The 19,869-nt window shown below is 40.1% G+C and overlaps 1 protein-coding gene, 1 long non-coding RNA gene and 1 pseudogene across 2 annotated transcripts in view; all 3 read right to left on the reverse strand.

The window, feature by feature from the left end:
- Positions 1-2,476: 2,476 nt before the first annotated feature.
- Positions 2,477-3,749, reverse strand: LOC105706975 (protein lifeguard 4-like; annotated as a pseudogene).
- A 5,565-nt stretch (positions 3,750-9,314) lies between these two features.
- LOC135271657 (uncharacterized) overlaps positions 9,315-19,869 on the reverse strand; it is a 36,739-nt gene continuing 26,184 nt past the window's right edge. Inside the window, exon 3 of the long non-coding RNA XR_010339783.1 lies at positions 9,315-9,402. This is a non-coding gene — a long non-coding RNA (uncharacterized LOC135271657). The remainder of the gene's footprint in view (positions 9,403-19,869) is intronic.
- LOC105706992 (lysine-rich nucleolar protein 1-like) lies at positions 15,346-19,018 on the reverse strand. The gene is given in 5 exon segments (XM_064364943.1): positions 15,346-15,858; positions 15,861-16,055; positions 16,058-16,940; positions 18,494-18,585; positions 18,838-19,018. Coding segments are annotated over 5 exon segments (1,734 nt in total). The 3' UTR covers positions 15,346-15,475.

Genomic DNA, 19,869 nt, shown 5'->3' on the forward strand with positions numbered 1-19,869 from the left:
ATGGAATTTGGGCCTGTCCTACTCCAGTGGGAGGGTTTATTGCCATCCCTAGATTTACTGTCCCAGGTAGTCAAATGCCATATAGTGTCATAAAGTATAAGAATGGGTACCAAATGGAAATGTTCTCTAAATTTAGAAAAAGTTCTTTGTTTAGAAAAAGAATGTTTCTTCTCTTCTGGAGAGTTCCAAACTTCTTTTTTTTTTTTTTTTCCATTTTCCCTCTACATTAATTGAACTAAACATTCATCTTGAATATTTTGAGCTGTGATAGGTTTTATTCCTGACAGGATATTAATGAACCAGATCATGTTACATTTTCAAATCTTTATCAGCAGTCTCCAAACTAGGGCACATGAAGACTTCTCATGGGTAATGTGAACATGGAAAGTTTTAAGGGGATCAAGTTCCTTTTTCTCAACTTTTATATGTTCGCTTCCTTGAAACTGATCTGCCTGAGAATATGACTGTGTTCAAGGAATCATGCCAATTTTCCTCTCCCACCCTCCCTTTCACTATGTAAAAGTGAGGTGAACAGGCCAGCCATCCTGAATTTAATATGAACATTATGCCAGGGTGTAAAAATCTCTGGGAGTGCCAGAATAGAAGAAGTTCAAAATATTGCTGTCAGTGAAGCCTCATTTAAGTAAGTCACCATAAATCCACAGTAGAACTTTATGTATTGCCCTCTCTTACACATGTTTCTGTGCATAGTGTTAGAAATGGGGTGTTCTGGCCCATGTTGGAATATTCTGCATCTAGACATATCATAGAGTAGGAGCAGCAAGACGGATGACCGTTTTTGTTTAATGATAATTTCTTTTCTCTCCCCTAATTATGGGTAAGAGAAATATGTTTCATCTGAGAGAGAATGCAATAAAACATCCAGGCACAGTGGTTCACATCTGTAATTTCAACACTTTGGAAGACAGACACAGGCAGATCGTTTGAGACCAGGAGTTTGAGACCAGCATGGGCAATGTGGTGAAATCTTGTCTACAAAAATTACCTAGGTGTGGTGGCACATGACTGTAGTCCCGGCTACTCAGAAGGCCGAGGCAGAAGGATCACTTGAGCCTGAGAGGTGGAGGTTGCAGTGAGCTGAAATCACATCACTGCACTTTAGCCTGGGCAACAGAGTGAGACCTTGTCTCAAAAAAAAAAAAAAAAAAAAAAAAAGGAATGCAATGAAAACAAAGCAAACAGAATGTCAGAAATGTATACAAAATGAAATGTCACCACAGCATCTTATTTTATCCAGTCAGCAAATTCAGTTTTTTGAACTGCTCTCCTCCAGTGATCTTTTTCTTCCTCCTACCTCAGCCATCAACTTCCAATATTATCGAGTAGGCCTTGTCATTTACAATAACTACAATACCTCCACAGTCTCTCACCATCACAAGTACTCACCCACAAATAAATGCAACCATATCTTCTGTTTTCCCTCCAGTTAGTAAAGATAACTATTGTGGTCTGATCAGAATCCAATTTCTCCACATGGATACAGCTCTCAACCTTTCCCTGCTCAAGAACAGGGAAGAATGAGCTATGATTACATCACTGCACTCCAGCCTGGGTGACAGAGCAAGACCCCATCTCTTTAAAAAAATTGAAAAGAACTAAGAATAGCATTCCCATTCTTTTCTACATCATCAATTTTCACCCTCTACCAATTATTTTCTGTCAGTATCAAAACATGCTGTCATTTTTCCTGTTTTTTCCCCCCAAACATTTTTATTTTGAAATAGATATACTTTATGGCTGATGACCCAGTATCTTTGGTGTCCTCTAACCACATTAGCATTCTATAAATTCAAAATAAAATCTATACTTTAAAAAACAAATAATGTCAAATTTTGTCATAATATGCGACTTTCAGGCAGACTTTTAATTTTAGTACAATTTAAAATAAAATGTCATTAACATTTTAATATAATTTTAATATACTGAATAATTCTCTGTGGAATTTATCTTTTATATTTTTTCCTTTTAAGTTAGATGAAAATCTCCAGGCAAAAAGAGATTTACAATTTATAATGGTAAAGACACTACTACTTTAGAATCAAAGCCAAATCAATATTACTTAATAATTCAGGGAAAATTTAGATAAAATCACTAGATAAAGGTAAACTGATATTCTTACCTAGTCATAAAATTATTTTTGAATTGCAAATAAACAGCTATGCATGGCTAATTTAGAAAGAAAAACATTTTTAACAGAATTTTTATAGCTCTTAACTGAGTTTCTAAATCAAGGATTTAGAGATAAGGTATCATAAGAAGAGTAAGATTTTAAAATTCTTGGAATTACACTGGATACAAATAAAGATTCTAACCGTATTTAATTATTGTCTCAAACTTTATTACTTAATGAAACATTTTCTATATACTGCTTAAAAGACACAATTACTTTTTTTAATCCTTTTTTTCTCATTAAATTTTTCTTGTTTTGTTTTTCAATTGAGCTGAGATACTTTAATTACTTTTTATTAACTGCTTCCAGAAACCTAACAGGTGCAGGAATAGATTGATGATATCCAAGTAGAGGCTGATGGCAGTTAATAGGTACTCTTCAGGTGACAGTTTATGCCTCAGTGAATGTGTGTCATAGATGATGAATCCACAAAAAAGAAGGGCTTCTGCAGCAGCTAAGACCGACTCCATTGTCTCACTGTAAAAAAATAACTTCAAGAATCCTGACAGGCACAAAATCTACAAACGAGCAAACAGCCCTGCTCCAAATTCACTGAAATCCCTCTTAGATTGTAGAGTATACACAGTCAAACTAAAAATTACTGCAGTAGTCAGTATGAGAGCTTGCAGAATAATACATATATCATAGAAAGTAACAACAACTGCCACAGTCAGAGCTTCCGACACTGTAAATCCAAAAAGCAGGTACAGGTTAAGGGGATACTTACATCTGTTTAAAGTCAATGCAAAAATCAAACCCAGAGATCCAAGGGCAAGCAGGAGGGGAGATGCCACCCATTTTTCCTGTTTTAAGAATATTCTCTTAATCTCACTTCCTCAGAAAAGTACAATCCCTTTTTGCTCTATTTCTAACAAGATTCCTCAAAAGAATCATCTTGCTTTCCCTAATTCCTTTTTTTTTTTTCTAGACAGAGTCTCACTCTGTCACCCAGGCTGGAGTGCAGTGGTGCAACCTCAGCTCACTGCAACCTCTGTCTCTCAGTCTCCTAGGTTCAAGCAATTCTCCTCCCTCAGCCTCTCAAGTAGCTGAGATTATAGGTACACACCACCACGCCCAGCAAATTTTTGTATTTTTAGTAGAGATGGGGTTTTGCTATGTTGGCCAGGCTGGTCTCGAACTTCTGATCTCAAGTGATCCACCTGCCTCAGCCTCCCAAAGTGCTGGGATTACAGGCCTGCACCACTGTGCCCAGCCCTCTTCTCCCATTCTCTTTAACTCATTACGTTTTCACTCATTACTCATACCCTGTCCAGTCTATCATCTCCCCTCAATAAAACCAATGATCAATTAAGTTACTAAACCCAATGATCAATTTTGTTCTAGAGGATTTAATTTGGTTGATTAATCTTTCCTCCCTAATATAGATTTTCCTTTTGACTAAACTATTTGTTTTCTTCCTGCCTCACTGGTCTCTCTTTCTCAAGTCCTTAGGTTTTTCTTCCTCTTCAATCCAACCTGAATATGTTGACCTGCCACATGGCTCAGTCCTTGATTTCTTCTCAACAGCCAATCCATTTATGATCTCATCCAATCTCATCGCCTTAAATAACATAGTCCATATGCCAATGACTCTCAAATGTATATTTCCAGCCCAGTCCACTCTATTGAACTTCAGGCTTATTATATATTTTATTTTATACATACACATACACATTTATAAAAGCCCTCGGTCATCCTTTATCCTTTCTTTCTCTCACTTTGCACATCAAATGCATCTAGAAATCATGTGACCAACCTTCACAAGAACTGATAATCAAACCACTTCTCATGAGTCTCTTCTGAGATATTGCCATTTTTCACTTGAATTATTCAATAAGCTTCCTGCTTCCACACTTGTGTCCATACAGTCTATTCACAAAGGAACCAGAATGATCCTTTCAAAATGTAGTTCACATCATGTTATTTCTCTCTTTGAAACCCTCGAAGGCCCCCTCCTCCATTCTACTCAGAGTTAAAACCAGTCTTTACAGTGTCTCTCAGGGTCCTTCATCACTGGACTCCCAATACCTCTCTGACCTCCTCTTCTGCCCTCCCGTCCCTTACCACACTGCAGGCACATTAGCACCCTTGAACAGGCGAGGTGAGCTTCCACATTAGGGCCTTTGCGCTGGCAGTTCCCTTTACCTGGAATAGCTTCTCCCTATTTGCCTCATCCCTTCCCCTCTTTTAAGGCATTTCTCAGATCTTATTAATACTACAAACCACCTAACCCTCTCCCACTGCCTTTGCATTCCTGACTTCCTTTTTCCTATTCTACTTTTTCCTTTTGCCATAGCACATATCACTTTCTAACATACTATTTAATTTATTTTGCTCATTTTCTGTTTCTTCTCACTAGACTGTAAGCTTTTTGAAGGCAAGATCTTGGTTTTATTTTGTTTACTGATGTATTCCAAGAACGTAGAATAGCACCTGTCTATAGAGGGTGGATAAGAAACATTTGTCTTAAAAATGAATGAAAAATCCTTTAGGGATTAGGCAAGCAAATAATTTTGAAAACTACAAATAGGAATGATTTCCAATTTCATAAGGGAACTATAAGTTCAAGTGATACATGTCTAATGAAAATTTTCTAACAGCAAATTTTGGTTTTGATTTTTTTTATTTTTACTTTTTTTAAATTGCATTTTAGGTTTTGGGGTACATGTGAAGAACATGTAAGATTGTTGCATAGGTACACACGTGGCAGTGTGATTTGCTGCCTTCCTCCCCATCACCTATATTTGGCATTTCTCCCCATGCTGTCCCTCCCCAACTCCCCATCCACCACTGTCCCTCCCCTATTTTCCCCCAAAACATACCCCAGGGTGTAGTGCTCCCCTCCCTGTGTCCTTGTGTTCTCACTGTTCAACACCCACCTATGAGTGAGAACATGCGGTGTTTGATTTTGTGTTCTTGTGTCAGTTTGCTGAGAATGATGGTTTCCAGATTCATTCATGTCCCTACAGAGGACGCAAACTCATCATTTCTGATGGCTGCATAATATTCCATGGTGTATATATGCCACATTTTCCCTGTCCAGTCTATCATCGATGGGCATTTGGGTTGGTTCCAGGTCTTTGCTATTGTAAACTGTGCTGCAATGAACATTCATGTGCATGTGGCCTTATAGTAGAACGATTTATAATCCTTTGGAAATGGAATTTCTATTTGTAGGTCCTTGAGGAATCGCCACACTGTCTTCCACAATGGTTGAACTAATTTACACTCCCACCAACAGTGTAAAAGTGTTCCTATTTCTCCACATCCTCTCCAGCATCTGTTGTCTCCAGATTTTTTAATGATTGCCATTCTAACTGGCGTGAGATGGTATCTCAATGTAGTTTTGATTTGCATTTCTCTAATGACCAGTGATGATGAGCATTTTTTCATATGTTTGTTGGCCTCATGTATGTCTTCTTTTGTAAAGTGACTGTTCCTATCCTTCGCCCACTTTTGAATAGGCTTGTTTGTTTTTTTCTTGTAAATCTATTTTAGTTCATTGTAAATTCTGGATATCAGCTCTTTGTCAGATGGGTAAACTGCAAAAATTATGTGGTCAATTTTAGAGTAGGTGTGATGTGGTGCTGAGAAGAATGTATATTCTGTGGATTTGGGATGCAGAGTTTTGTAAATGTCTATTAGGTTTGCTTGGTCCAGGTCTGAGTTCAAGTCCTGGATATCCTTGTTAATTTTCTGTCTCTTTGATCTGTCTAATATTGACAATGGGGTGTTAAAGTCTCCCACTTTTATTGTGTGGGAGTCTAAGTCTCTTTGTAAGTCATTAAGAACTTGCCTTATGTATCTGGGTGCTCCTGTATTGGGTGGATATATATTTAGGATCATTAGCTCTTCTTGTTGCATTGATCCTTTTACCATTATGTAATGTCCTTCTTTGTCTCTTTTGATCTTTGTTGCTTTAAAGTCTATTTTATCAGAGATGAGAATTGCATCTCCTGCTTTTTTTTTCCTCTCCATTTGTTTGGTAAATCTTCCTCCATCCCTTTATTTTGAGGCTTTGTGTATCCTTGCATGCAAGATGGGTTTCCCAGATACAGCACACTGATGGGTTTTGGCTTTTTATCCAATTTGCCAGTCTGTGTCTTTTAATTGGGGCATTTAGCCCATTTACGTTTAGGGTTAATATTGTTATACGTGAATTTGATCCTGCCATTTTGATGCTAGCTAACTGTTTTGCCCATTAGTTGATGCAAGTTCTTCATTGTGTTGATGCTCTTTACCATTTGGAATGTTTTTAGAGTGGCTGGTACTGCTTGTTCCTTTCTATGTGCAGTGCCTCTTTCAGGAGCTCTTGTAAAGCAGGCCTGGTGGTGATGAAATCTCTGAGTTCTTGCTTATTCACAAAGGATTTTATTTTTCCTTCACTTATGAAGCTTAGTTTGGCTGGATATGATATTCTGGGTTGAAATTTCTTTTCTTTAAGGATGTTGAATATTGGCCCCTACTCTTTTCTGGCTTTTAGGGTTTCTGCTGAGAGATCTGCTGTGAGTCTGATGGGCTTCCCTTTGTGGGTAACCCAACCTTTCCCTCTGACTGCCCTTAGCATTTTCTCCTTCATTTCAACCCTGGTGAATCTGACGATTATATGCCTTGGGGTTGCTCTTCTTGAGGAATATCTTTGTGGTGTTCTCTGTATTTCCTGGACTTGAATATTGGCCTGCCTTGATAGGTTGGGGAAGTTTTCCTGGATAATATCCTGAAGAGTATTTTCCAGCTTGGATTCATTCTCTTTGTCACATTCAGGTACACCTATCAAACATAGATTAGGTCTTTTCACATAGTCCCATATTTCTTGAAGACTTTGTTCATTCCTTTTTACTCTTTTTTCTCTAATCTTGCCTTCTCGTTTTATTTCATTGAGTTGATCTTCAACCTCTGATATCCTTTCTTCTGCTTGGTCAATTCGGCTGTTGAAACTTGTGCATGCTTCGCGAAGTTTTTGTGTTGTGTTTTTCAGCTCCATCAATTCACTTATATTCCTTTCTAAGTTGTCCATTTTCGTTAGCATTTCGTCAAATCTTTTTTCAAGGTTCTTAGTTTCTTTGCATTGGGTTAGAACATGTTCTTTTAGCTCACAGAAGTTTCTTATTACCCACCTTCTGAAGTCTGATTCTGTCATTTCATCACATTCATTCTCCATCGAGCCTTGTTCCCTTGCTGGTGAGGAGTTGTGATCCCTTGTAGGAAGAAGGGTGTTCTGGTTTCGGGTGTTATCCTTTTTGCGCTGGTTTCTTCCCATCTTTGTGGATTTATCCACCTGTCATCTTTGTAGTTGCTGACTTTCAAATTGGGCCTCTGAGTGGACGTCTTGTTTGTTGATGATGAAGTTATTTCTGTTTCTTAGTTTTCCTTCTAACAGTCTGGCCCCTCTGCTATAGGATGCTAAGGTCCACTCCAGGCCCTGCTTGCCTAGGGATCACCTGCAGCAGCTGCAGAACAGTAAGGGTTGCTACCAGTTTCTTCTTCTGCTATCTTTGTCCCAGAAGGATACCCGCCAAATGTCAGTCTGAGCTCTCCTTTATCAGGTGACTCTTTGGATATACAGGGGTCAGGGAGCTGCTTGAGGTGACAGTCTGTCCTTTATAGGAGCTCAAGTGCTGAGCTGTGAGCTCCATTGTTCATTCAGAGCTGCTGGGCAGGTACGTTTAAGTCTGCTGCAGCTGAACTCATAAACACCCTTTTTTTTCCCCAGGTGTTCTGTCCCAGGGAGTTAGGGCTTTATTTATGAGTTCCCATTGTGATGCTGCCTTTTTTTTTTTTCAAGACTGCCCTGCCCAGCAAGGAGGCAGCCTAGTCACTGTCTGCCTGCAGAGGCTTTGCTGAGGTGCTGTGGGCTCTGCCCAGCTGCTGTGTGAACTTCCCTGCAGTCCTGTATATATGGGTGTAGTTAGAACTGCCTCAGCAATGGTGGCCCACCTCTGTATTGGAGGACTCTCTCTGTAATGGCAGGCTGCCTTGGCAATGGCAGGCTGCCTCTGCAATGGCGGACTACCTCCATAGTGGTGGAGTGCCTTGATAATGGTGGACACCCCTCCCCCACAGAGCTGGACCATCCTGGGTTCAGCTGTGCTTGCTGTGAAACTCTCAACCCAGAGCATTTCCAATTGTTGTTGTTTTTTTGTGTGGGAGGGACCAGCCAAGCCTGATCACCTGGCTCCCTGCCTCAGAGCCTTTTTTATAGTTGAACGGTGGACTCTCTCCCAGGTGTTCCAGTCACCTGTTGAAAAGGCACTGGGATCTGTGTGATTTCCTGTGCGGTGACCCACTGCACAGGCTGAAACAGTGGCGCTGAGATTTGTGGTGCTTTTTTGCCCGGGAATCTCCTGGTCTGGCTCCCTGTTTCAGTCCCCTTTTTTTAAAATCAGATGAATGGGTGACTCTGCCTTCTCAGAGCTTCACTGCCAGCTAAAAAAGGGGACCCAGTCTGTTTACTCTGTACCAGGAACCGCCGCGCCGGGGCACTGGCAAAACAGCCGCACCAGCCAAAACAGCCGCACTGGCAACCTGTGGGGCTCCTCTGCCTGGGAATCTCCTGGTCTGTGGGCAATAGAAATCTGTCTGGAAATGTGGCATCCACTCACCCTCTGCACTTCCACTGGGAGCTGCAATCCTGAGCTGCTCCTAACCAGCCATCTTGGATCTCAGTTTTGATTTTTTTAATTTAAAAATATTCAAATTGGAAACTACTTTAAGTCAATTATTTGAAATGTATTTCTGAATGAACACTCAAAGATGCAAACTATTTTTTTATTCAGAGCATTGAGGAACCATCACAACCAGCTTAAAATAGAACATTTTCTGTTTGTCATATTTTGGAAGAGAATGGAGAATTACATTGGGAAGTTTTATACTATGAGGTTATATATACATATATATATATGTATAATTTTTTTAAATAAAGAATTGATTTGTTAGGCTGAACATGCTGTCTCATGCCTATAATCTCAGCACTCTGGGAGGGCAAGATGAGCAGATCACTTGAATCCAGGAGTTTGAGACCAGCCTGGGCAACATGGTATAACCCAGTTTCTATAAAAAATACAAAAATTATCCAGGTTTGTTGGCAGGACCCTGTAGTCCGAGCTACTCAGGGGACCAAGGTGGGAGGATCACTTGAGCTTGGGAGGTTGAGGCAGCAGTGAACCAAGATCATGCCACTGTACTTCAGCCTGGTGACAGAGTGAGAGACCCTGTCTCAAAAAGAGAAAAAAAGAATTGATTTTATTGCCTTCGCTTTTTACATGCCAATCCTTATTAAGTATTTCTTCATTAACTGTAAATTTTGTCAGTCAAGAGCCAATGTACTACCTCTTTTTTTTTTTTTTAAGCTTTCTTCCAAATAGCTAAATTTAGTCATTAGAAAATCAACTGGAAAACACCTTTGGAATAATAAAATAAGACAGAGCATGGCTCTGAGAAAAAAGCATCCTGTGAGACAAACCTAACTTTTTTGGAGACCAGAATGACAGAACTGGTTAGAATAGATACAGTTTATCTTACCTTGAATTAGGATCACTACAGGAATGAAAATTATGACCCCAAAAAAGTACAGTTTAGCATGTTTGTGGCAGCCCCTTCTTTCAGTCAGTTTCTGGTAAAGACTACAAGCAAATTTTCTCCACATATTGCTTTTTGTGGTGTTAGGAAAATTTTTTGGTGGTGATAGCTTATAACCATGGTTTGGAGGCATGCAAAAGAAGGAGTGAGATATGCCTATCAAACTATGCTGCCTACCACACTAAGCCAAGTAAAACAAACTCACAGTGAGCCATTTCTGATCTGTGTACAATGGCAAAGCAAATGATGCTACAGGAACAAACTCAGTGCAGCTGCCATGCAAATCAGCACCACCCACAGACCTTGTATGTGTGTTGCCCATAAAGATTGCCTAGCTAATGTTACTGCTCAGTAGAAATATTTTCCTAGGAAAAAGAAGCAGTCATCAAAGGTAACATTGACATGGAAGCCAAATATTTTCTAGGGTCTGTGTTGAATAAGCTGCTTTTTTCATACTATATTTGATAATCACATGAATGGAATGTAGAGCATATAAATTTAAATCATAGGTAACTTCAAATAAAAGAAAAAGTATTTGCACTGTGTAATGGGTATTTGGCTTAGTCAGAAAAAAATAGAATTCAGTTTAATTCAATTTTACAATAAGATTTATGTTCCTTAAGTGACACAAATATGGAAGAAGAAGAAGAAAATACATATATCTAAGTTGAAGAATGTGTGACTTAGCTATAAAGAAAACAGCATGAAGAATACAGATAATGATATATTAGAAATACATTATGTTATTTAAAGGTGGATACAGTATTTCTTATGGACATAGATGTAGCAGAGAAAAGAAATTACTCTCAACTCTGGTACAAATATCAAAGTGTCTTGTACACCATTTATCAGAAATATGAAAAATGTAGAATTTTCAGGTGTGAATTACAATGATTAAGGGTTTGAAAATAGGTGATTTTCAAACAGGTTAAATGAATGGGATTACTATCCAGTAAAGAGAAAACTGTGGAATGACCTCAGCCATCTAAATTATAAAGAAATAGTATGCAGATGGTTCCCAGCTGTTCTCCATCTCCACTGAGGACTAAACCAAAGGAAACAGATCTAAACTTTGGCTTCTGGGATTTAAGTTAAATATGAAGAATAGTTTCCTGACATCAAGGGTTGTAATATGCTGAACGAACTCCTCTGTCGCTGGTTATCTCTTAAGAACACAAAGTGCTTTACCATCTGCTGGCAATGAGCTCACTACAGAGCTGCAGAGTAACAGAGAGCTATAATTCAAATAGGCTACAAGTCAAACTCTTGTCTTTATGAGTCAATAAGTGTGATCAGATGTAGTATTTCCACCCAAGTAGATTTCCATGGTGGTGGTTGTGTTTTTTATATATTTTTCTGAGAAATAAAGTCTTAGTGGTTGAGAATTTTACTCACTTCAATACATTTTTCTTCCAAAGGTTGAAACAATACCCATATTTCATTTTAAAATGTATGTGGCTCATTTTTACTGGTCTCTGAAAGTAAACTTTGTAGGATTTTTAGACATAATTAAATATTGCCTTATTCCTCACTCAAAAGATGTTAGGGGAGCTGCAGTTTTTGCTTCAGCATTTTTTATCGGCCTATAACTAGAGTACTATTTCTAGGAAACCTGGATCAGTATATTTTTGTAGGGTGAAAATATTTCAACTGCCAATAAAACCCAGGCTTGAGACTGACTCCCAGCAATAAGAACCACAGTGTCTTATCCTCACATTGCATGTATTTAAGCCTTTATTTTTCTCTTGAAAGCAGAGAAGATAAAACCAATCTTATGTCCCTGCACATAAGAATTTAGCTCTGTGCATCTGCTCATTTTATCTGAGTAAATCAGGCAAGGTAGTAAGTATGAAGCTTATTGTTACACATATGTAGACTGAAAAAAATTAATAAACATTTTATGTTCAATTCTAAATTTCCTAAGGAGGCAATATATATGGGCTACGGTTGTTACTTTTTTTTTTTTTTTTTTGGTAACAAAAATTGACCAAAGTAGTTACAGTTTTTATGAATGAGTTTCTATATAATCTATGACACTGAGAGACTTATTTGCTTATGAAAAATGTCATGTATAATGGCTACAAGAACTTTCCCTATTGATTACTTTATTAATGACCTTGAGAACTTAATATGTTGCCATTTTATAAAATATTTTCCAGGTCAATAATTTACCTCAGGTCACACAGTCATGAAAGAAATCAGAACTAGATCTCAGAAACTCTATGGATAGAAGTTTTCCCAGAACTCCTTGTCTCAGGGAATGCGTTCTCTACCCATAAGAATTTACAAAATGAATGCTTGCCTCTTTCTCCTCCGTTGCTCTTCCTTTCCCTTCCCTTCCAATCAAAAGACCATTAGCACATAGATCCTCTGTGCTAATCCTGAATTTAATCATGAGGAAACGCTTTTTTTAAAAAGAAGTACATTCTACAAAATAAATCACCATAATATTCAAAGTATCAAGGTCGTAAATGTTAAAAAGGGATTGGGGGTAGTTTCAGATTAAAAGATACTAAAGAAGGCCAGGTGTGGTGGCTCATACCTGTAATCTCAGCACTTTGGGAGACCAAGGCAGGTGGATCACATGATTAGGAGTTCAATACCAGCCTGGTCAACATGGTGAAACCCCATCTCTAAATTAGCTGGGAATGGTGGCATGTGCCTGTAATCTCAGCTACTTGGGAGGCTGAGGCAGGATAATTGATTGAACTGGGACCCAGGAGGCAGAGGTTGCAGTTAGCTGAGATCATGCCACTGCACTCCAACCTGGGCTATGGAGTGAGACTCCATCAAAAAAACAAATAAACAAACAAAAAATTAAAGAGATATTACAACCAAATACAACATGTGCTTTGGGGCTGCAATTTTTCATGATAAATGACATATTAAAATATTTTGATGTCTTAAGGAGGAAGGAAGTTCTCAGTAGATATGAATACACCTGGCACCAAAGTATACGTTAGTAATACTTCCTCAGAGGTACCTAAACTCCCTTGTCATATGCCTATGGTAGGAGTCAGAATTTAACACAATGTCTCTAATCTCCGATATTAATTCTTTTTGAGAACATGTATATAAGTGAACAACCTTGGATGATATAATAGTGTACCTTTTAGAGCAAAGATTAGGCATGCTTTCTGTTCACTATAAAAGATTAAGATTCACTAAGCTCAGGGTTCCTTTCCTATAACAAAACTCACTGCATGAACAGGTGCCATTTGGCCCTGTTTGAGTTGCCAGTTCCCTGGGAATTCTGTCTCAGGGAACTGACACCAAAAATGCTCATTCTCTGACTACTAAAATTGGTGAGTAATAAACTGTCTTTCTTCTCTGACCCAGGAGTCTTCTGTCTTCTGTCAGCATCTATGGAGGTTAACCTGTTACCTTACAAGTAGGGTAAATCTCATACCTTTCACAATTCTTTTTGTTGTTGTTGTTGTTGCTCAAATACTCCCAAGTGGCCTTTATTTCACAAAATTATTTTCATTAAAATTATTTCATCCACTACTTATACTGTGTGATGCTATTTAAGTGAAAAAAACAATTGGCAAATTCACATATTATGTTCTTCAAGTCATTTCTTCTCCTTTGAGGCTGACCATGTTGGACGGCATTGGTTCCCAAGCCTAGGCCAGTGAATTCTTACTGCTCTCACATTAACCTCAACTTGGACTTTCACATGCGGTTGGGTACCCATTATACCAAAGGCACTTCTGAATCTTGTGTGGCCCAAGCAGAGGCTAAAATTTTGTACATCCTTGTGTGTGCAGTTTTCCCCAGCCCATTACTGAATCAGCGGTCTCTGAAAATCCTGGTCTGCATGGGTTGAGGTCTAGCATTTGGAATGATGGAGCAATGACATGTAAGCCAGAATCATAGAAGAGCAAAATGATGGAAACTTCTACATGAGACCTGTATTAGGTTTTCTATTGTTACTTTAACAAATCACCACAATTTTAGCATCTTAAAACATGTTATCAACTTCCTGTGACATCGCCACACATTCATCTCCTTCTGGCATTCAATATCCACCTATGGAAGTCAACTGGGAATTCTCTTCCATGAGATAAAAAAGAATCTCATCAGACACATCCCTGGAGCTGGGCACGGTGGTGCACACCTGTGATCCCAGCATTTTAGGAGGCTGAGGCAGGAGGATGAGTTGAGTCCAGGAGTTTGCGACCAGCCTGGACAATATAGTGAGACCCTGTCTCTACAAAAAATTTAAAAACTAGCTGGTTGTTGTGCATGCCTGCAGGCCCAGCTACTTGGGAGGCTAAGGTGGGAGGATCACTTAAGCTGAACAGGTAGCAGTTGCAATAGGCCATGATCATGCCACTACACTCCAGCCTGGGTGACAGAGTGAGACCCTATCTCAAAATACAAACACACACATGTGCCTGGGAATCTGTCGTCTGGTTCATTTGCAGGACTAACCACTCCTCCTAAAATGCCTTGTTCAGAATCCAGTCAAAGCACAAAAAGACACAATCCTAGCTCAGCACTTAGGGTCACAGGGAGGCCGGTGGAGAAGGCAGGACTGCTTTAGATGCCCATTTCCCAGCAGCAGAGGAAGCTCAGCCACATGCGTTTGGTGACAACTCAGACACCTCCCTGCCTACAGCTGCTCTAAGACCAGAAAGGAAAAGGAGCTTGCAATTCCCTGTTCCTCGTTCACTCCACTTCCTATCAGACATGCAGACTTGTCATACAACTTTTGTTTCCAGGCAAGGCATGGTGGTTCACCAGCACTTTGGGAGGCTGAGGCAGGGAGATCTGAGGTCAGGAGTTCGAGACCAGCCTGACCAACATGGAGGAAACCCTGTCTCTACTAAAAACACAAAATTAGCCAGGCATGGTGGTACCTGCCTGTAATCCCAGCTACTTAGGAGGCTGAGGCAGGAGAACCGCTTGAACCCAGGAAGCAGAGGTGGCAGTGAGCCGAGATCTCACCATTGTACTCTAGCCTCTGCAACAAGAGCAAAGCTCTGTCTCAAAAAAAAAAAAATTATGTTTCCTCAATCTAAAGACATTTCAATCCCCAGTGAGGATTCTGGTGAAATGCCTGAGAGGGTACATTCAGAGTGGCAAATAGTGAACTTAGGGCTTCCGGGTACAACACCCTGCACTTAGTGGCTAGATGACCTCAGGCAATTTTATTACTTTATCCCTGAACTTCAATTGCCTCATCTATAAGATGGGGACAGTAATAGCACCCATTTCATCATTATAAAGATTAAGTACATTAAGGAAAATACCAGTATGTGCCTAGCACCTGCTAAACACGCAACAAAGGTTATCTGTACACACCTGGTGCTCAAACAGGGACAGAAAGTTTAACACAGAAGCCGGGAGGATAAAACCACTCACTTGTTCTCCTGGCTCCGGAAACATGAGCTGCCCTGCCCCAGTTCATCCAAGCCCATCAAAATAGGTGTCCTTGTCCTTAATCTCCACCAATGTTCAATGTGAGCCAAGTGTCAGATGGCTTTCATCTGCAAAACTAAATAACCCATTTATACCTAGTGTTCCATTACTGGAACACTTATGGGAACACTTATGGAAGCTTATGGGAGTTATTTATATCCTACTGCTCAAGGTCATCACCAAGATCTGATTTTTCACACACAAAAAAATTGTAACCTCCAGCATAAATGGGATAATCAAAGTGATTGTGGCAGTTTTGAGGGGACAAAACTCTAGAGGTTAATCTTCCAGCTTGACTGACCTGGAAGCATTCCTGTCAATGTAAAAGATCTTGTTGGGGGTGGTGGAAAAGCCGAGGCCGGCTCCTCGGCTGTACTTCCAGCTCATGGCCCAGTCATAGTCCCGCTGCAGGTTCTGCTGCAGGCTGTCTGCTGCCTTGTTGCTGAGGGCCATGTTGGGCCTTGTAGCGGTGCTTGAGGGGTGGCTGAATGAGGAGGACAGGTTTTTGAAGCCACCCATAAGTTTGAGAAATTTCAGTTTCTGTTCCTCGTTCTCAAAACTATCAGTATCCCACTGGCCAAACTGGGTTTCCGTCAACTTCCTGGTTTCAGAGGCTTCCGTTTTGCCTGACTTGTGATCAATCTCTTCCTGCAAGGCCTTCGCCTCACCTGGTCTATGCGCGCCTCATCCATGTTGCGTTTCTTTTCCAACACAACCTCTAAGTCCGTGTCTGCGTCCTCCTTCCAAGGGTCTCCTGCTACCTCACTCTCTCTGCTCTTCTTTTTCTTCCTTTTCAGAGCTGACTCCTCGATGACTGGCTGCTCTACCTTCTTCTTGGACTTGGTCTTTTTCTTAAGGGGGCCTTTGGGCCATCTCCTATGGGGATGTATTCTGGAGCCTCAACTTTCTTTTTCCTTCCTTTCCTAGGGCTGCTCTCCATGGACCTGGAGGGCTGAGAGTGGCCTGGGAGGGCCTCTCCTTCCTGGTGGATTTTTTTTTTCTTCTTCACTTTCTCACTGTGTTCCCTGGGGCTCTTCTGCTTCCGTTTCTGCCCCATGGCTGCCTGTTCCTCACCCTCCTTCCCCACTGAGCAAGTGTCCCCAGCATCCCCGGCCTCACAGACCCAAGGGTCCTGGACTGAGAAGGCTGTGGGGTCCTGGGTCCCCTTTTTTTCCTTCTTGTGTTTTTTGAGCTTCTTGCCAAATCTGGTTTCCTCCTTACGCTGTCTGGGATCTGGGGAGGTTTTCAGCCCAGAGGCATGGGACATGGCCAAAGGTGACTTCTTTTTCTTCTCTCCACTGACGAACTCTAAGTGGCCAAGTACCTGCTTCCTGGGGTTGCATGACTTCTCTGTCCGCCTGGCATGCAGCATGGTCTCAGATTCTACTTGCTCCTCACAAAGTGTGCTGACGCTCTTCTTTTTCTTCTTTTTCTTCACTAGAGGCATCTCACGTGCCTGTCCATGGACCAAACTCTTACAGAGGGATGTGGCTCTCATTGGAGAAACATCAGCAAAGTAATCTTCATTGTTTAAAACTGAGCGCTGAGTCTCTGGTTCTTTGACCACTTTCTTCTTTCCTCCTCCTCCTCCTCCTCCTCCTCCTCCTTCTTCTTCTTCTCTGGGAGCCCAGCGAACAGGTCTACTTTGTGTCTCTTGGTGATCATTCCGGTGGGCCAAACTTCTCTGCCTCCACGTGAGAGCCCACTCCGCCTTTTTCACAATTCTTGACAGTTCGTTCCTCCACTGGTTTTATTTGAAATGGTATGCAGATATCCAGTACCATGTAGACTAATTTATAAACTTAACTACTACCATCCATGCCATATAAAATAACAGGGGAAAGAAAGAAATGAAGTAAAAATGTAATCAGTTACATATACATATGACATACATAAGGCAATATAAAATATAACCACTGCAATCCTCATTTGTAGCTGATCGAAGGCCAAAATTTATATTTATAACTTCCTTTTTCAATATCCCTTTACAGTCCCCTTTACCCTTGGTTGCACTTCAGAAGATCTGGGTTCTTTATTTATCTAATGTGATAACTAAATAATACATTCTGGTATATTTATGCAATGACATGTCTTAAAATGGAAGACACTCACATATATAAACGTTGATGATAAAGTAACAAAAGAAGGGACATAGGGTGGTATCATCTACACTAAAACTAAGCAATATATATTTAGGAATTTCATATATATGTATTACATATATAATATATATATAGCAAAACTGTGACAAAAACAGGTGACAAAAATTATAAACATGAAAAGAAAAACAATATTACCTCTGAGAAAAAAGAAAATATGTTCACACATTCAACAGTTAGATAACCTTCTATTTGTTGGACTGGGTCGCATGCACAGATATTTGTTTTATTAATATTTTATGATATGTGTATTTGTTGGACATAGAAGTGATGTTGGAAGTCTTTCTAACTTAGCCACAGAAAAGCAGTGTAAAACAACACAAGGCATCCTTGGAGATATTGTGCATTCAGTTCCAGACCACCACAATAAAGCAAATATTGCAATAAAGCAAGTCACATTAATTTATTTTCCTGTTGCATGTAAAAATTATGTTTTTTTTTTTTTTTTTTTGAGACAGAGTCTCGCTCTGTTGCCAGGTGCCAGGCTGGAGTGCAGTGGCATGAGCTCGGCTCACTGCAACTGCCGCCTCCCAGGTTCGAGCAATGCTCCTGCCTCAGCCTCCCTTGTAGCTGGGACTACAGGCACATGCCACCATGCCTAGCTATTTTTGTATTTTAAGGTAGGGATGGGGTTTCACCATGTTGGCCAGGATGGTCTTGATCTCTTGACCTCATGATCTGCCCACCTGGGCCTCCCAAAGTGTTGGGATTACAGGCATGAGCCACCATGCCTGGCAAAAATTATATTTACACATAATGAGAATACAATATACATAGAGAACTAGAATTAAAAGTGGAACCTGAAGATGGGACTGAATTGCTGCAATCTCATGACAAAACTTGAATGGATGAGGAGTTGCTTCTTACGGATTAGCAAAGTGTTTTCTTGAGATGGAATCTACTCTCTACTCCTGGTGAAGATGCTGTGAACGTTGTTGAAGTGACTACAAAGGATTTAGAATATTCTATAAACTTTACATGCACTTGAATGTATATTTACAGTATACTGACTGAGTATACTGTAGTCTATTTAGTGTGCAATAGCCTTATGTCTAAAGAAACATACATACCTTAATTTTTAGAATACCTGATTTTTTTAAAATGCTAATGATCATTTAAATCTTCAGTTAGTTGTGACCTTTTTGCTGGTGGAGGGTTTTGCCTCAATGCTGATGGCTGCTAACTGATCGGGGTGGTGGCTGCTGAAGGTTGGGGTGGCTGTAGCAATTACTGAAAATAAGATAACAATGAAGTTTGCTGCATCCATTGACTCTTCCTTTCACAAAGGATTTCTCTGTAGTATATGATACTGATGGATAGTGTTTTACCCACAGTAGAACTTCTTTCAAAATTGAAGTAAATCCTCTCAAACCATGCTACTGCTTTATCAGCTAAGTTTATGTCATATTCTAAATCCTTTATTGTCATTTCAACAATGTTCACAGCATCTTCACCAGGAGTAGTTTCATCTCAAGAAACCACTTTGCTGATCCATAAGAAGCAACTCATCATCCATTCCAGTTTTGTTATGAGATTGCAACAACTCAGTTGCATCTTCAGGCTCCACTTCTAATTCTAGTTCTCTGGCTATTTCAATCACATATGCAGTTACTTCCTCCACTGAAGCATTTAACCCCTCAAAGTCATCTATGAAGTTTGGCATCAACTTCTTCCAAACTCCTGTTCATGTTGATATTTTGACCATTTCCCATGAACTGTGAATATTCTAAATGTATCTAAAATGGTGAATATTTTCTAGAAGGTTTTCAATTTACTTTACCCAGATCCATCAGAGGAAATTGCTATCTATGACAGCTATAGCTTATGAGATGTTTTTCTTATATAATAACACCTGAAAGTTGAAATTCCTCCTTGACCCATGGACTGTAGAATGGATGTTGTGTTGGAGGAATGATAACAATATTCTCCTCCTTGTGTGCCTTCATCAACCTCCATCTCCTGGGTTCAAGCGATTCTCCTGCCTCAGGCTCCTGAGTATATCTGGAATTACAGGCATGCGCCACCACACCCAGCTAATTTTTGTATTTTTAGTAGAGACTAGGTTTCACAATTTTGGTCAGGCTGGTCTCCAAATTCTGACCTCATGATCCACCCACCTCGGCTTCGCAAGTGCTGGGATTCCAGGCGTAAGCCACCGCTCCCGGCCTTCATCAGAGCTCTTGAGTGACCAGGTACACTGTCAATGAGCAGTAATGTTTCGAAAAGTATCTTTTTTTCTGAGTGATATGTCTCAACAATGGGCTTAAAATATATCATAAACCATGCTATAAACAGATGTGCTGTCATCCAAGTTTTGTAGTTTCATTTATAGAGCACAGGCAGAGTAGATTTAGCATAATTCTAAGAGCTCTAGGATTTTCAGAATGATAAATGAACATTGGCTTCAACATGAAGTCACAAGCTGCATTAGCCCCTAACAAGACAGTCAGCCTGTCCTTTGAAGTTTGAAAGCCAGGCACTGACTTCTCCTCTCTAGCTAGGAAAGTCTAGATG

The sequence above is a fragment of the Aotus nancymaae genome, unplaced genomic scaffold (genome assembly GCF_030222135.1).
Source record: "Aotus nancymaae isolate 86718 unplaced genomic scaffold, 86718_ANA_hifiasm-v0.15.2.pri h1tg000006l, whole genome shotgun sequence".
Taxonomy (NCBI): Eukaryota; Metazoa; Chordata; class Mammalia; order Primates; family Aotidae; genus Aotus; species Aotus nancymaae.